Genomic DNA, 17,560 nt, shown 5'->3' with positions numbered 1-17,560 from the left:
TCTATTTAGCGGAATGTGTATGCTGTCCATCTTTTTATGTTGGTATGACCAACAATATGTTTAAAGTGAGGATTTTGCAGCACCTGAGTAATATTAGAAACAGTGATTTAAGCAATGCTTTATATAGACACATCAGTGTAAATCCTACACATACTTTTAAGTTCAGATGCATTGTTAATATAAAACTTAACAGTAGGGGGGGGGTGATATTAGACATCAGACAGCCCTAGCGGAATCCAAATGGATAGTTGATTTAATGGCACATAGGGAACCTGGATTAAACGATGTATTACCAATCAAACCCACCTTGCAGAATAGGCGGGTTTTTCTAAATAAATGATTGGCTAGTTGTATTTTAAATATGGTGTTTCATTGTTTTGAACATTGTCTGAGGATGGGTTTATCCCGAAAGCGCTAACCTGTTTTTTACGAATAAAGAACTTTGCAGCTTTTACTCCAGCAGTGTCCGGTTGCTTTTACTTTGGACTGTGGATTGATGGATGAATGCGATGAAATTCTTAGCTCTATCACAAAAACAAATCTTTCAACGCAGTGAGATGCCATCTTTACTGCTTTTCTTTTTCGCCTTCCTGTTGTAACTTCGCCAAGTTGTTGTTTACATTTCAATTGCATGTGACATAGTACACCACATATGCTGAAGTACTGAAACTCAAATCTAAAGCATAAAAATCCAGCCAATTATTGATGTGTGGATTGTATACTAGAAATACTGCCAGCAGAATATCATAGTTCGCATCCTGTGAATTACTTGAAATAATTTCAACCTGCAGCAGGAAAACTGTCCAGCGGTCTGAGCACTTGTGTATGTTCCCTGACTACTGATGACTATGTCAGGAATCCGATGCAGGGAGAGACACTGGCCCTTTCTATATGAGACTAATCTCACATGTTTACAGCATAGCAGCAGAGCAAGAATTATTATAGCAGTGGCCTGTTACTTTGGATAGGGAAATATGAGATGATATACTAATAATTAATATACCATTTCATTTCTATACTTATGTCGGGGGCTTTTAATAGGTTCATAGGTTCATAGGTGTGTACTAGGCTAATGGCCCTAGAACCTTTACAAGCCTAGCCCATAGGATTACCCTGGCATCATGACACCCAACCTTAGTTCCCAGTGCCTCTGTCAAGTAGAGCCACTGGAGTGATCCCTGCACTGAATTTTCTATTTCCCATCCACTCATCAAGATTTCTCTTGAACAGGACCAGTGAGGTGCTCTGTTTAACATGTATGGGAAGTCTATTCCATAGCATGGGCAGTTACTGGGTTATGAACCTGTCCCTCCAGCACATTCTGTTGATTGTGGTAATGGGGTTGCGGTCTGTGGAGCATGTGGTGTGGAGGGATTGGGATTTCTTTAGCTGTAGCATCTCTAACAGAGCTGGGTCAGACATGGCTTTGTAAGACAAGCAGAGATAGCCTCTAAGTAGGTGATATGACACAGAGAATAATTGGAGGTTTTTGGGTCTGCCCATATAAGAAAAATGTTTAAAGTCTAGAATCCTCTTTGTGAGGTACTTTTGCGGCCTCTCCAGTTGTTGCAGGTGTCTGGAGGCATACATGCCAAATAGGGTATTGTACTCGATGATTGGACTTATGAGGGAAGGGTAGAGGGAGACAATGACCTCTTTCTTCCTGGATGCAAAACCCTTAGTAATGAGATCTGCCACACAGAAGGACTTTCTGACCACAGTGGCAATGTGGTGGTCAAAAGAGAAGTTGCTGTCAACCTGTGTTCCCAGATCTCTTATAATGCCTTCTGTGTTCAGTGGACTACCATTGATGCAGTAATTCATGGGAGCCAGGTTTTTCCCAAAGGGAATGATGACACATTTTTTGCCACTGAGCTTAAGGCCATGGTCCTGAGACTAGTCGCTGATCTCACTGAAGCCTTTCTGTACGATGTCAACATCACTTGGGGAGTTAGTAATAGCTCCCAACTTGCAATCGTCTGCGAACTTTGTCAGCCAGATTCCCTTTATGTTGGCCTAGATTTCAGAGAAGTAGATTCCAAACAGGAGAGGACCCAGGACTGAACCCTGTGGGACTCCACTCGTGACTGGTTGGCAGTCTGACTTGGAGTCAGCTACTTTCACACTGTGGGTTCTGTCAGCCAGTTTGCAACCCACCTAGTAATATAGGGGTTTCTGCCTAGATTACTGAGTTTTTCTATGATTCCATAGTGGGGAATGGTACCATAGGCCTTGAACAAATCAAGGTAGGCTGTGTGAACCACCTTGCCTTCATCCACAGCTTTGATGACTGACTCAAAGAACTTGACCAAGTTGAGCAGGCATGATCTGCCCATCACAAAACCAAGTTGTGTGGGATCCAGAGTTTGGAGATTCCCTATATCCTTGTTTATTAGGTCCATGATGATGTGTTCTAAAGCTTTGCATATCAAACTCGTTAGGCTAATGGGGTGATAGTTCCCAGGGTCTGTAGTCTCTCCACCTTTGTGGAGAGGGATGACTGTGGCAGTGCGCCATTCGGTAGGGACAAAGTCTGAGGTGAGGCTGTGACTGAACAGGGCACGCAGGTAAGGTGCCATTTGACTCTAGTTCATGTAGAACACAGCCAGGGATATTGTCAGGTCCCAAAAAAAACTGTATTCTTCGCCTTGGACAGTGCTGTTTTAACCTGTGCAGCAGTAGTAATACTGGGTGCCTAGCAATCTACTGTTAATGTGTAATTTTACTTATTTTAGGGAAATCATGTCATCAACACATTAATTACAGTAACAGAATATTTAACCTTCCTTTGATTATAAGGTGGAGAAAGATTTCTGGTATAACTGTAGCCTTTATTATTTCAATATAAAAAACATAGGAAAACTGAGTTATCTCAGAAAACATGTAATGCCACTGATAATAGATTCCAACATATTTTGGCAGAAAATGTAAGGGGGGGTTAAAGCAAACAACTGGATGGCCTAATGGTTGAGGTGTTTGCCTTACAAACACAAGGTGCAGGGCTTGAGTCTCACAAGGGATGATTGGCTAGGCTTAAAATGGCTTGCAAAGGTAGTTAGCTTAGTACTAATCTATGAACCTATACACTCTATAAACTCTGCAACAGTCTGCCAAGCATCTCTATTACCAAAAGGAATGTCAAGTATATAAACAACACATAATATATGTAATAAATAAAATGATTAAAAGAGTTATGCTGAGATAATGCTTCAGATACCAATCTTTCCTCAGCTTTAAATTTAACAAATAGTGCCCTTGGATGTTTAATTGTTCATATACAGTGGTAACATTAATAATTATCTGTATCTATACATCCCCAACACCCTTTCTTCTATCAAAAAAGAAAGGCTAGATACCAAAAACATTATCTCACCATTTGCTACAAATGACCAATAAAGTAATGGAAGTTAAGAAGAAAACAATTCATCACAAAGGCACTGCTGCTAAGTAACACATTGACCGCTGTGGCTGGTCTACACCCGTTCTTTGCTTGTTGTAACCAACAAATGATTCTGTTATTTAATTTCCAGTTTTAACAAAACGTAATCCTTATAACACCTTCTGGTAGGCTGAATAATCCAGCAAGTATATGGACAAAAAAAATAATCTAATGAAACTATTGTATGCCTTCACAGAGCATCATATATGTATATGTATGAATATATTCATACATACATATAAATATACATATAAATATATATATATATATATATATATATATATATATATATATATATATATATATATATATATATGGGTCTACCTGAAAACGCCAAAAGTCCACAATGCTGACAACGAGAACACTGACACTGGAAGATCGACAACGGAGAAGACCGAAAGTTGAGTATCCCGACGCTGAGAACACCGACATCTTAAGGTAAGTGTGCGATAGGGACGGACGTTAGGGTCAGAGTGTGGGTAAGGTAAGTATGTGATAGTGATGGACGTTAGTGTAGGGTGCGGGTCAGGTAAGTGTGTGATAGTGACGGACTTTAGGTTTAGGGGTGGGTTAAGTGAGTTAGGGTTAGGGTGCGGGTAAGGTAAGTGTGCGATAGTGACAGACTTAAGGGTTGGGGCATTTTAAGTGAGTTAGGGTGCGGGTAAGGTAAGTGCGTGATAGTGACGGACCTTAGGGTTAGGGTTTGGGTTAAGGTTAGTGCATAGATAGTTTTGTATGTAAGGTTTAGTGTAGGTTTGTAAGGTTTTTGGTGTGCTTGTGTTGTGTGTGTATTTTTCGGGAAAGGTATTTGTTTTGTTGATTGTCGGGATTGTGGTTTGTCGGGCATGTGAAGTTTCGTGTTTTTGAACTTTCGTTTTTTTCGTGTCGGTTATTTCATTGTCTGTGTTTTGGCATGTCGGTATTATCAGGTAGACCCATACACACACACACACACACACACACACACACACACACACACACACACACACACACACACACACACACACACACACACACACACACACACACACACACACATATATATATGCATATATATACAATTATGTTTGAAATGATGAGAGGTACTTGATAGCTGACATGTTTGATAGTGTTCTAGAAAGTGCTATTGATCATTCAGCCACTGATGAAGCTCTGACAAGGATGAAAGTGCTCACTTCTTGATTAAACTTAATAAACCTCGTTTTAACCAAGCAATACCTAATAGGTTCATAGGTAAATACTAAGTTATTAGTCTGCAGACTATTACGTATCTAGCCAATATCTTTTGGTAGAATCAAACCCTGTGCTTTGCATCTATGGGATTAAGACCTTAACCATTATGCCAACCTTCCCAACCTTAAGTTTAGCCAATGTACCTCAAACGTTCGAGTAAAACCTTGTACTTTATGATTGTCAGGTAAATTCCTTAACCATTATGTCAACTGTCAATCCCGTTTGAATTCTGTTTTCTTATTTTTAATAATAATGCAAAGTGACCCTTGACATGCACATTACATAAAAGTTCTGATGAATGTCTGTTTTAGTAATCTGTATGCCAGTATCAAGAGTAATCATTTTTGTGCAATTAGTTTTCCCTTTTTGTATTTTGTTTTTCCTTAAGGAAAGTATCCCATGCCACTGGTATTCCATAGTATACCAGTATGCCACCTGCCCACCTAATCTCCCACTACCCCACCAGAACTATTCCCTTCATAAACAAACAAACAAATAAATAAATACATAAATAAATAAATAAGTGTTCACTACTCTCAAGGCTGGAAAAATATATTTCCTTGGTACTAGACTATGTTGTTTTCTTTGTGTGTGTGTGTGTGTTTATAAATAAATGATATATATATATATATATATATATATATATATATATATATATATATATATATATATATACTGTATTATCATTGTTTTTTGTGGGGGCTTTGCTGTTCACCCCTCACTGTGGTGGTTCTGTCTACATGCCACCTTACTGATAAAATCCATATCCACAGTCACACAACCACGCTCAATGGCAAAATCCAAAAGCTGTGTACCACAGTTATCTAAATTAGAGGCAGCCATAGCATATTTCAATGTACTGTGGTTTCAACAAATAATGACACCGCCACTACTAGTCAAAATGATGAATTGCTGATCTAAAACACTGCTACTGCATGCACTTAACACACACACACACACACACACACACACACACACACACACACACACACACACACACACACACACACACACATGCATTTATTATTTATAGTAATCAGGCATTTAGCATACCGCATGCATCACTGATGTGTATAGAACTGATTTTTAGTCAACATAGTATTCATTAATGTTAGTCATTTACAACCACCGATAGACTATTAATATTGGATAACATCTTCTGAAAGGAAACATTTTGGGAATTTATATAAGTTATGATTATAGTTAAATGATGTTCTGTATTGTTGCTAAAATGCAAACTATTTGTTTTTCTTCTGCACAGTTGAAAGAAGAAGACGCTACAATATCAATTATAGAATCAAAGAACTAGGCACTCTTATCCCAAAATCCAGTGACCCGTAAGTATGATTTATGATTACCATTTGTAAGCAGATGAATAAGACTGAATACAACCTTAAACTATGAACTCATAGCTAATGGCTTTTCATCATAAAGAAGATATTAGAAAGACATTGTCAACATGTTAGAGTTCTAATCATGTACCATGACTGACAGATTGTTAAATTTAGACCAAACTGGCATGCTACATACAGATGTATGAGGAAATTTCCTAAATTGTGGTTATAAAGTTTAGGGCTGATCTTGATTCTTTGATTTTGACTTTACTAAGCTTAACAAACAAGAGGTTTATGGCTGAAATTAAAAGATCCTGCTTGTGAAGGCTTGAGGTATATATATATATATATATATATATATATATATATATATATATATATATATATATATATATATATATATATATATGTATATATATATATATATATGCCTACACCATAACCATAAAATTCCTTGGGGTAAGCTTCATTAAGCTTAAAATGGCTCTTGGGCCAAAAGTTATAGTAACTACCAGTGAACCTATTTTAATAACAGATAGGATTAAATGGTGCTCAGTAAATGGTTTGAGGTAATTTAAGTATCTTACAAACTTGATACACTCAGGCTTTCCACACTTGAGATAAAATACTCAAAATTAAAGCAATATAAGTATTAATACAATTTGCAAGGAGATAAAAGTTACAACAATAGGTTTATACAATAGATGAGCACTGTAAAAAATACCACTAAAAGGGCAATGCTGAAAAGAGTGTCATAAGAAACTCAGATGTAACAAATAAACTAGAAGGCTAAGAAAGAAAAATATAGCCATGAATATGTTTATCACTTATGAGATATAAACACTGAAATTTTGTCTACACTGTTTGTATTATATCAAAAGATATAGCAAAAGAGATGAAATAAATGCTGTTACTGAAAAGCTGTCATCAACATGAAATAATACATGTGATGGTGAAATAATACGTGATGGCTATAAGATGGTGAGTGCAGCATATATTACCATGAATCAAAGCCTGAACATACTATTTTGAAATATAATTTATGTCCTATCAATGAAATTTCACTTGCTATATCATATGATCACCATTGAATTAGTATAGTTATTTGAATCTGCTGAAAGAGCACTGCCCTAAATAGCACCTAATGGTAAATTTATACTTTATGGTGTTGAATAATGACTTTTGTGTGGGATTTTGATTATCGTGAGATAAAAACAGTGATTCAGGTTTTACATAACCTTGTAGGCTTCCTGTGTGTCAGGTTTAGGCACAAAATTAAATATGCAAAGACTGTATTCACAGGATATCATCAACAAACAACATAACACCACATGCCAATGGGTCTGCATGTGCATTGATGGGGTCTTCAGCAGGTTCTGCTCATTCTACAAGCCTTGAGTTTCTGAAAACATGGCATTCAGTCTGTAATCATCAGATTATGAGAGCATAATATTACCAAACTCATATAATGTCCATAAAAGATACATTGTTAAAATAGACATAAGATTCAGTTGATCTATTGCCAGTGGAGACAAAAACAGTATGCAATCTATGATGCTACTTAATAAACTATGAGTGAAAAAAATGTAATGCTGAAGTCATAGATGTCTCCATGAGATGTACCACTTTAGGAGTTCCTCTTTGATGACATATGCTGCTAAGATCTCAGGCATGTCATGAGGATGCAGTACAATAGTTCTAGGTAAACATTTTAAGTCAGGCACACCTTTTCGTCTTTTTGATATATTTTCCTAGAGGCAGTGACTTCACCTCCCTACGAGCAAGCAATTGAACTGAACTGATTGCATTAAAAGGTTCTGTTACTAATAATTGTCACTTCTGCTTGAAAAAGTTCTGAATTCCTATCTATAATATAAAAGTAACACAGCTTTGAAATATCAAATGGAATAGAAAAGAAGTGTTATACAGACTTTCATAAGGAACTTTTTTTAAGAAAAAGTCCTTCCATTTTGCCTAAGAAGTGAATCTCATGCTGGAAAATGAAAGCAAAATAACACTGTAGTACAGATATAAACACTGTGCTCTGGTGTATGTTGTACAATGGACAAATCCCATTAGACAGATGAATCATTTTTCCCTTCATGAAGATAAACAGGGTTATAAAGTAATGAAAAAGACCATCTCCAAATGGTTAGCTAACTGCATATTTTTTCTGCTATAATAAGTAGAAAAAAAAAACATTTTCTACTGAGATTAGGGATCATGGTCCCAGTAAAGCAGCAAACTTGCAGTATTTTCCAGAAAAGAAAACATCTGTCCAACATGGAGGAGTGCAAATTTAATGCCCAATCAAGGGATACAATATGTTTTCCTTCTGTTATAATTTGTCTGATGTTCTGAATCCCATAGCCTGTCCTGTTTGCATTTTCTCAGTCATGTAACTAATCCTGCAGCAACTTTTTTATGATATATATGGTGCAGTTTTGTGATGTCACCACAAAAGTAGATGCATAAATGGATATTAAATAAGGTGCACACTTTAAATATAATAAGTAACTTGTGGATCTGTTTTAGCCTTTCTTAAAAGTACTTCATATGTATGCACATAGTTGTCGTATATATATTATATATATATATATATATATATATATATATATATATATATATATATATATGTATATATATATATATATATATATATATATATATATAATGAAGAAATAGGTAGATTTGGTAAGCTGTCCTGCTTTATCTGGATGGTTGTCTGTTGCTGTCATACTTTAAAACTTTATTTCCCTGTATTTTTAGTCTGCTATAACAATATTATTTGGTACATGTTAGCATATTGGAACAGTGTTCTTGCATTTATCTCTAGTCAAAAGAAAGAAAGAATGAAAGAAAAACAAATTGAGCACAAAGACTGTAGTCCTTTTCACCTGGTTTCACTCTTGGTGACCATGGCTAATGCTGGTCCAGAAAAATTATCTGGGGTTAAATACAAGTTTCATCCTGTAGCAAAGATGCCAATCATAACATGAATCCTGTGCAATGATTGCATTATTTTATATCTAATTTTGTGGTGAGTTGCTACACAACTGTACTGCACAAACGGTTTGCTATCATGTTCATGAAAGGGACTCGGTCGAATGGTCATAACATTGACTCACGATCACGAAAACTGACATTGCCAAAATCTGGTATTGTCAAAATACAAATCAGATGCGATGTTGGGATGAGTGCTAATATGGGTTGAAATAGGGGTGAGATTTGTACTTCTGCATTATTGGTGTTCGATATTGCCAGCATTCGAGGTTTGGGTTTCATGTGAAGTGAATTCAACTGAGTCCGTTTTGGGAACATGATAGTAAACCTGAACACACACACACACACACACACACACACACACACACACACACACACACACACACACACACACACACATACTTGCACACACACACAAACACGAGCACACACACACACACACACTCACACACACACACACACACACACACACACACACACACACACACACACTCACACACACACACACACACACACACACACACACACACACACACACACACACACACACACACACACACACACACACACACACACACACACACACACACACACACACACACACACACACACACACACACACACACACACACACACACACACACACACACACACACACGCACACACACACACACACACACACACACACACACACACACACACACACACACACACACACACACACACACACACACACACACACACACACACACATTCACACACATACACACACACACACACGCACACACGCACACACACACACACACACACACACACACACACACACACACACACACACACACACGCACACACGCACACACACACACACACACACACACACGCACACACGCACACACGCACACACGCACACACACACACATGTATTTATGCATGAATGTATACATGCATATGCTTACCATCTGACAATCGATGCTATGGTGTTTACCTTTTTGAATTTCTCCAAATCTTTGGGGTTTCTAATACCATGATGGGAATGGACCTCATTCCTAAGTCAAAGTACGATTAAAGTTCATGAAATTAGTATTGTTTCACTCTTTGATATCAGCCAAAGTGCTCTTCGCAGCACCCACAATGTGCCAGTAATGACTTCTGCAATTTGTACAGAGTTACATCTATTGGTAGCATATTTAAATTGTATTGTAGACTCTTGTTTATAAGGCCTGTTGCTCCTACTACTATTGGAACTGTCTGGGTATCTTTCTTCCACATTGCTCTCATTTCTGCTTGCAAACCCTGATATTTTATGACTTTGTGTCTATCTGTACACAGGACACTGTAGTCAATCGGTGTGGCTTTATTTATGATCAATGCTACTTTTGTCTTCTTTTCCTGAACCACTATATCTGGTTTTCTAGCATCTGTCTTTTGAACTGTTGGTAATGGGTGATATCATGTGATGTAGACTTCATAACTTTCTGTGATGCTTTGTGGCTTATATTTCCAGTGTTTTTCAACCACTTCAGTACCGTAATGTTTGCACAATCTCCAGTGCAACAGTCTTGCCACATTATTATGCCTTTCTGTATACAGTCCTTCAACTATTAGTATGTCACAACAAGCAATGAGGTTTGCAACTGTTTCCAATTCTGTTTTACAAAACCTACATTTGTCTGTTTCTCCCACACATTCAATGGATTTTGTAAACCAATGTGTACTTAGCCCACTATCTTGGGCTGCCAATATTAACCTTTCATCTCTTGGTTTAAATTCACCTCTACTTAATCATTCTTGTATTTGTTCCTGATCAACATGAAGTTCTTCCAGAAGTTTTCTATACTTGCAACTATATTTATGCTTTTTCCACATTTCTTGCCTTCTTAGCCGGTCCTTCACCTTATATTCCTTCTTTTGTTTTCTGGCACATTCAGTTGCTGCCTGATTTTTAACTACTTCTGGTTTGATTTCCATTCCTACTTCACGCCGATATGCTTCTGCTAGAATAAACAGAGAAGTCATCTTAGATTTATTCTCCTCATAGGTTCACAGGTAAGTACTAGGCTATCTGCCCAAGGGCATCTATAAGCCTAGCCAGAATATGTTGGCTTTCGCTGCCCCTTAGATTAGTTCCCTGTGCCTCAGTCCAGCAGAGCCATTATTTCCCTGTGTCTCTGTCCAGCAGAGCCACTGTAGTGATCCCTGGGGTAAATTTTCTGTTTCCCATCCACTCGTCAAGGTTTCTCTTGAAGAGTGCTAGTGAGGGGCTCTGCCTAATGTAGATTGGAATCCTGTTCCAAAGCATGGGAAGTCTCTGGGATAGGAATCTATCCCTCCAGCACATCCTATTTATTGTTGTGGTGAGGTTTACATCCCTAGAGTGTGTAGGTCTTGGGGATTTGTTTTTTTTTTTAGGTGGAGCATGTCCATCAATTCTGGGTTGGACATGGCCTTGTATGTCAAGTAGAGATCACCTCTGAGTAAGCAGTATGCAACCAAGTACAGTTGGAGTTTCTTCATTCAGGCTGCATAGGGCATATGTGTGAGGCCAGTAATCCTCTTGGTGAGGTACTTCTGTGGTCTTTTCAGCTGTTGCAGGTATCTTGTAAGGTACATCCCAAATGGGGCATTATACTCTATGATAGGTCTGATGAATGATGAGTAGAGGGGCACAATAACATCTTTTGTTCTAGATGCGAACCCTTTTGTGATTAGGTGGGCCACATAGAAGGATTTTCTAACCACCTTGGCAATATGATTATCAAAGGAGATATTACTATCTACTTGGGTCCCCAGATCCCTTATTACATTTTCTGTATTTAAGGGACTACCACGTATGTAGTAGTTTGCGGGTACTTTTTCCAAAGGGGATGACTATGCACTTTTTGGCATTTAGCTTGAGGCCATGATTTTGACACCAGGTATCTGTCTCAGTGAGACCCTTCTGGAGGATGTCTGTATCAGCTGGAGAGTCAATTATGGCCTCCAGTTTGCAGTTGTCTGTAAACTTGGTCAGCCATAGTCATCCTGTGCGTGCCTGTACCTCTGAGAAGCATGTGCCGAACAGGAGGGGTCCCAGGACTGAGCAGTGGGGGACGTCACTTGTAACTGGTATAGAGTCAGACCTAGAGCCTGCAACTCTCACCATGTGGGTTCTGTTTGTGAGCCAAATGACAACCCATCTCATGATGTAGGGGTTTATGTTCAGGCTGATGAGCTTGTCTATAATACCAGAATGGAGAATGGTGTTGAAAGCTTTTGCGAGGTCTAGGTAGACTGTGTGGATCTCCTTTCCCTCATCTAAAGCCTTGGTAACTATCGCAAAGAAGTCCACCAGGTTTAGGAGGCATGATCTGGCCTTAACAAAGCCAAACTGGGTAGGGTACAATGTTTGAAGGTTCCCAATGTCTCTGTTAATAAATTCCATGATGATGCACTCCATAGCCTTGCAGACCAGGCTAGTCAGGCTTATAGGGCGATAGTTCCTGGGGTCTGTTGTGGCTCCACCTTTGTGGTGTGGGATAACTGTTGCTGTGTTCCACTCTATGGGTACATAGCCTATAGAGAGGCTGGGTTTGAACAGTGTGTTTAGGTGAGTGGTTAGTTCATTTTGGAGCTCATGTAAGACACAGCCTGGGACACTGTCTGGTCCCATTGAAGCTGTATTTTTGGCTTTGGATAGGGCTGTTTTAACCTGTATGTCAGTGATTGCCAGGGCACTACATTATTCTGGTATGGTTATGGGCCCTTTAGGGGGTGAGAGGGGGGTGATGTTTGCACTAAACCTGTCTGCCAGAATGTTGGCAATATCAGTCATTTCAGTGTATTTTGTGCAATTTTGCACTAACTCATAGCAGATCCGAGAGTTTCCACTTAGGTTCTTGACATAGCTAAAGAATGCTTTGTGGTTATCTTTGGAGTCCTTGGCAATTTTTCTTTTGAAGCTAGCCTTGGATGCTTTTATGAGGGATCATAGTTTTTTGCAGATACTGATCAGGGATGTGTTTTCTTCTTGGGATTTTACTCTTTTCTGCACTAGTTTCCTCCTTCTATTGTACAGCTTGTTTATGGCAGGTGTCCACCAAACTGGTTTCATTTTCTTGGAGGAGTGAGTCTTGGTTTTGCTTGGCATAGCATGATCCATGCATTCTTGCCGTTGTAAGAGATTCAATCGCGTGGACAGTGTTATCCTTTAGCATGGGAGCTGTGAACCTTTCCACCTCAGTCTTAAGTAATGTGAAGTTTGTTTTGAAACGTTTTTCACAGTGGTTTCCTTGATTGGGGGTTGGGGCGGAATGTGGATATCCAGACTGATTAGTCTATGGTCTGATCTAAAAAGAGAGGGTTTGACCTCCGGTGTAAAACACCAGTCACCCATGTTGGTGATAACCAGGTCCAATATGTTGTCACCTCTGGTGGGGGTGTTGACCAGTAGATCCAGGGCGTTTGAGTTTATAAATTCTAGGAAGTTGGGCAAGGGAGTTAGTACTTGAGTAGTTCTCCCAGTTAATGTTTGGGTAATTGAAATCACCCAATATTAGGGTGTTTGGTAGGACCTTCATATTTTCCAGTATCTCCAGAAATGCGGAATGGGGGACTTGGGTCATGGTGGATGATCTGTAGCAAGCTTCAATTTGAATTGCAGTTTTGCCCATTGTTAGTTGCACATGGATGATCTCTGAGGCATTGTGTTGTGCCACTAACCTGGAGGTGTGAGTATCCTTGATATATATTGATACACCCCCACCTTTTGTGTTTCGGTCCGGATTCTGTGCCGAAAATTATGGTATGAGTTATAGCCTGGTAGTGCTGGGGTGCTCTCTGGAGCCTTAAACCAGGTTTCTGTTACTGCACAGATATTGATGTTCTCCATACTGAGGAGTACCTCGAGTGCATCCATTTTGAGGTTTAGACTTCTAGCGTTGAATAGCATTACCCTCAGTTTTTGGTTACTTGTGCTATTTACGGTGGTGGGTTTGTCTTTTGAGCCTTGCCCAAAAATGGCACTATGGGGGTGGCAAAAGCCTTGGCCAGTATTTGAAAGCCTAAGGGTGACAAGTGCAAGCCATCTCCTGTGAAGCAAAGTGGCTTATCGAGCATGTCATCCCAGGTGGATAGATACTGGATCCCCTTTGAATGACACCAGAAACTTAGCCAATTGTTGAAATTGATAATTTTTTTCTTTATACTGTGGCATCATTCTTGGTGAGGGCAGGATGCAACTCAGGGTCAGGGTCATACCAGCCTGGGCTATGTGATCAGAGAGCTCTTCCATGTCTCTTTTCATATAGTCCAGGGAGGTACATCTCAGGTCATTCACACCAACATGGACAATGACAGTCATATTTGTATTTGTTCTGAAGTGACCTGAGTGCTTGTGTTATGTGGCAGATCCTGGTGCTTGACAGGCATCTAACTGTAACCATCTCCTTGTCCAGCCTAGTTAGCGGGACATCAGTGTGCCTAACTATAGAGTCGCCTATTACTAGTGTGTTGGGTATGTTATTTTGCCTGAAGGGCTGTGATTGCGTGGCACACTGATTATGCGAAGTATGTGTTTCATGGTTTGTGACGGGGTGTGGAGGTTGCTTGGGTGTCTGCTTTGGATGTCTCTGTTGTTTTTGCAGATTTTTATTTAGAGCCTCAGAGTATGTTTTCATGTATTTATGTGTGTTATTTGCCGGTTTTGGTTTAGTAGGTCTATGTGAGACTGGTGGTGTGTTGCAAGTATTTTCCTTCTCCTCTTGACTGTCAGTTTCAGTCTTGGGTTGAGAGAGCTTTGCCTCCAGTTTGGCTGTATAATTGCATCTCTTGCATATATTAGTGTTTGGTGGTAGGAGGAGAGGGTTGTCTGTGTACATGAGGCAGTTGTAACATTGCCTCAAAATGCCCAGATTCACCAGTTGGACTGGAGAGTACACCTGAAACTGCCCTTTGGACATGCCTGAATAAGTAAAGTGAGCTATTTTACTGACTAGCTGGTAGGGACAAACAGAGAAGCTTATCCTTCTGGACAGTATAGGGGGTCTAGTGTTAGCTTTAATTAGTGCTAGCTATGCGTTTTGAGCAAGAGCTGGGCTGTGAAATTAATGGTTTGAGTGCTTAAGTTGAAAGTTTGTCTAGTTCCAAGGGAAACATTGAAGAGCAGACTTTGTGGAGCCGGGAATAGGTTAACCCTAGCTACCGGCACTGCCCGGCGTGCAAAACCACGCAAATGCATTTTTATAGCAGGGAAATGAAAGAGATAGAATTTAGCCCAAAATGGCCAATAATCTACTAACTTCTGGGCTACAGCAAACAAGACACATACATTTCAAAAAGAAACAGATCAAATAAGCAGGCACAATAAGCCTTTAACTAGAAATTCCCAGAAGGGCAGAATCTAGCATCTCCTCCTACAAACCTTTTTAATGTAAAATAACTGGTCTGAAGCCCAAGTGCAATAACCAAAAGACTTAGAATAACAGTTACAATTTAATCAGGCTACTACCAAGCAGTAATAAATGCAGCAGAATAAACACAATTGAGTGTTTCAAAACTTTCACTACATTTGGGTCTTGTGAGGTCAGCAGATATGTGTGCAGTCCCACGTTTGCAGATCTATACATGTAATCAATTTCAAGGAGGTCCATCCCTCATATGGTGCCCCAATGGTGCCCCAATGGTGCCGTACGTTTGCAGTGCTGATACTTAAAAGGCTTATTCACTTTTGTGAAAAACAGTTTATGTGTTCATTTGTAGCACAACTTAAATGTTGTTTGTGATTAAGAATATACCATTACAAAAGTAACTGTTAAACACACCACTTATATTCTTGTGACCTCAATTATTTATGTAAGATTTGCATTCTGAGACTTCACTGATTGAATTGATTATAGAAATGGCTGAGGCTGAAATTGATCAAGATTGATCAGTAAACAAATGTAAATACAATAAAATAAATCAATACATGTGCAATGTTTTGCATTTCAGCAAAGGATATAAGAGATGCAGTTACATAGAAATTCCACTTCCCATCTCTTCCCCTTCCTGAGTCATATTTCTCATAATTCAATCATGTATGCCACTTGTTCAAGCTTCCATGTTCCCTGCCCTTCCCACTGCTTCCCTATTTCCACTCCCTCTGATTCTCTCTTTATCCTTCTCGGCCTGTTTTTCATTATGTGCTTTCATTCCGGTTCATTCTCTCCAGGCTTCTTTTCACCATTTAACATTTTCTTCTTGAACACATTGTCTTCTTTCCCACTCTAACATTGGCCATGTTCCCAAGCTATCTTTCACTGAACCAGTGGTGTTATATACTACTGTGTACCTTTCAAAACTCAGTGACTGCTCCTCCTCCTAAGCTTCTCCCTCCAATCTGCATTTTTTTGCTACTACCCTAGTGTGTTTTCCTTGCAAACGAAATTGTCTGACTTTTTTTCTGGATGTTTTTATTTATTTTTCCATTACCTGCTGTCAGTATGTACATTACTATATACTCCATCCTTTGGTTAATCATCATTTTGGCTATGTTGATCCTACCAGTCACTACATTAACTTTCTTTTACAGGTGTCTTATGTCAGTTTCAATATCCTTTTTTAACCTGTTATATCGTTTTTTTATTCTTGCATTGTCTACTGCTCTTCATACCTTCAGTCTTACACATTTATTTTGTCTCAGCCTAGAATTTATATCTCCTTTACCCTTGCACATTTTATGCTCAAAACCATACATTAACTGTGTTTTTTTTTTTCAGGCTGTCTTCTAATTCTGCAGCTCTCCTAAACTTTTCCAGGTATTCTGGTACTGTCTTCCCAGACTTTATATTTCATCCATCAGAATTCGGTTATATTCAATAACTGAAAAATAGGATTCACCCACCCTTATTTTACATATTCTACAACTCTTCCCTAATTCTCCTCCCCATGGCTTCATTTCACATGTAAATAAACTTGGAAATGGCGGGTGACCATGTCTGATTTAGCTTTGTTATCATGACTGTTATTGTTGTAATGATACTTAGTCTTTTAAATCAGTTTTATTCATCCCATAAATTCCTTCACTACTCCAGTTTCCTCTGGTGTTTTCTGTATTTATTTACATTCCATTTTTGTTTTTAACATTTGTTAACTGGGAAAGTCTGACTTGGAACAAAGCCAATATTCAACAGTGGCCCCGGGAGAAACACTCCAGATGCAAGTCTTTGTAATGTGGGTTGAAACTGGAGCACCTGGAGGAAACCCACAAGAATGCAACGAAGACATGCGGACTCTGCACAGAAGGCACTCCAGCCAAGAATCAAACTGGAGAACCTCTTACTTTGAGGCAACAAGGGTACCACTGCACCACTGTGCCATCCAAGTACCTCCTCCCTCTTTATCTGTCAATATGCACAATTTCTGATTCATTTAAATTATTTATTTTATTCTTCTTTCTAGCCATCTCTTAACTGATATTCTTTCTTGTATAAAACCTTTCTGATACTTTTTTCCATTAGCTAAAATTGTAACTCACAAGCAGAAGTAAATGACTTTGGTTTTATTGTCTCTTTATCTTTGTTTGGTGGTAGCAATG

General features: G+C 38.9%; 1 protein-coding gene across 1 annotated transcript in view; it reads left to right on the top strand.

Annotated features, from left to right (window-relative positions):
* TFEC (transcription factor EC) overlaps positions 1 to 17,560 on the top strand; it is a 505,518-nt gene that overhangs the window by 456,712 nt on the left and 31,246 nt on the right. The window contains exon 6 of the mRNA XM_044088699.1: positions 5,934 to 6,009. Coding sequence (XP_043944634.1) covers positions 5,934 to 6,009 — 76 coding nt within the window. The remainder of the gene's footprint in view (positions 1 to 5,933; positions 6,010 to 17,560) is intronic.

The sequence above is a fragment of the Protopterus annectens genome, chromosome 11.part0, assembly GCF_019279795.1.
Source record: "Protopterus annectens isolate FY-2018-M chromosome 11.part0, PAN1.0, whole genome shotgun sequence".
Taxonomy (NCBI): domain Eukaryota; kingdom Metazoa; phylum Chordata; order Ceratodontiformes; family Protopteridae; genus Protopterus; species Protopterus annectens.
Note: the sequence above shows the minus strand (reverse complement) of the source record. Positions and strands in the feature narration are given on the sequence as shown.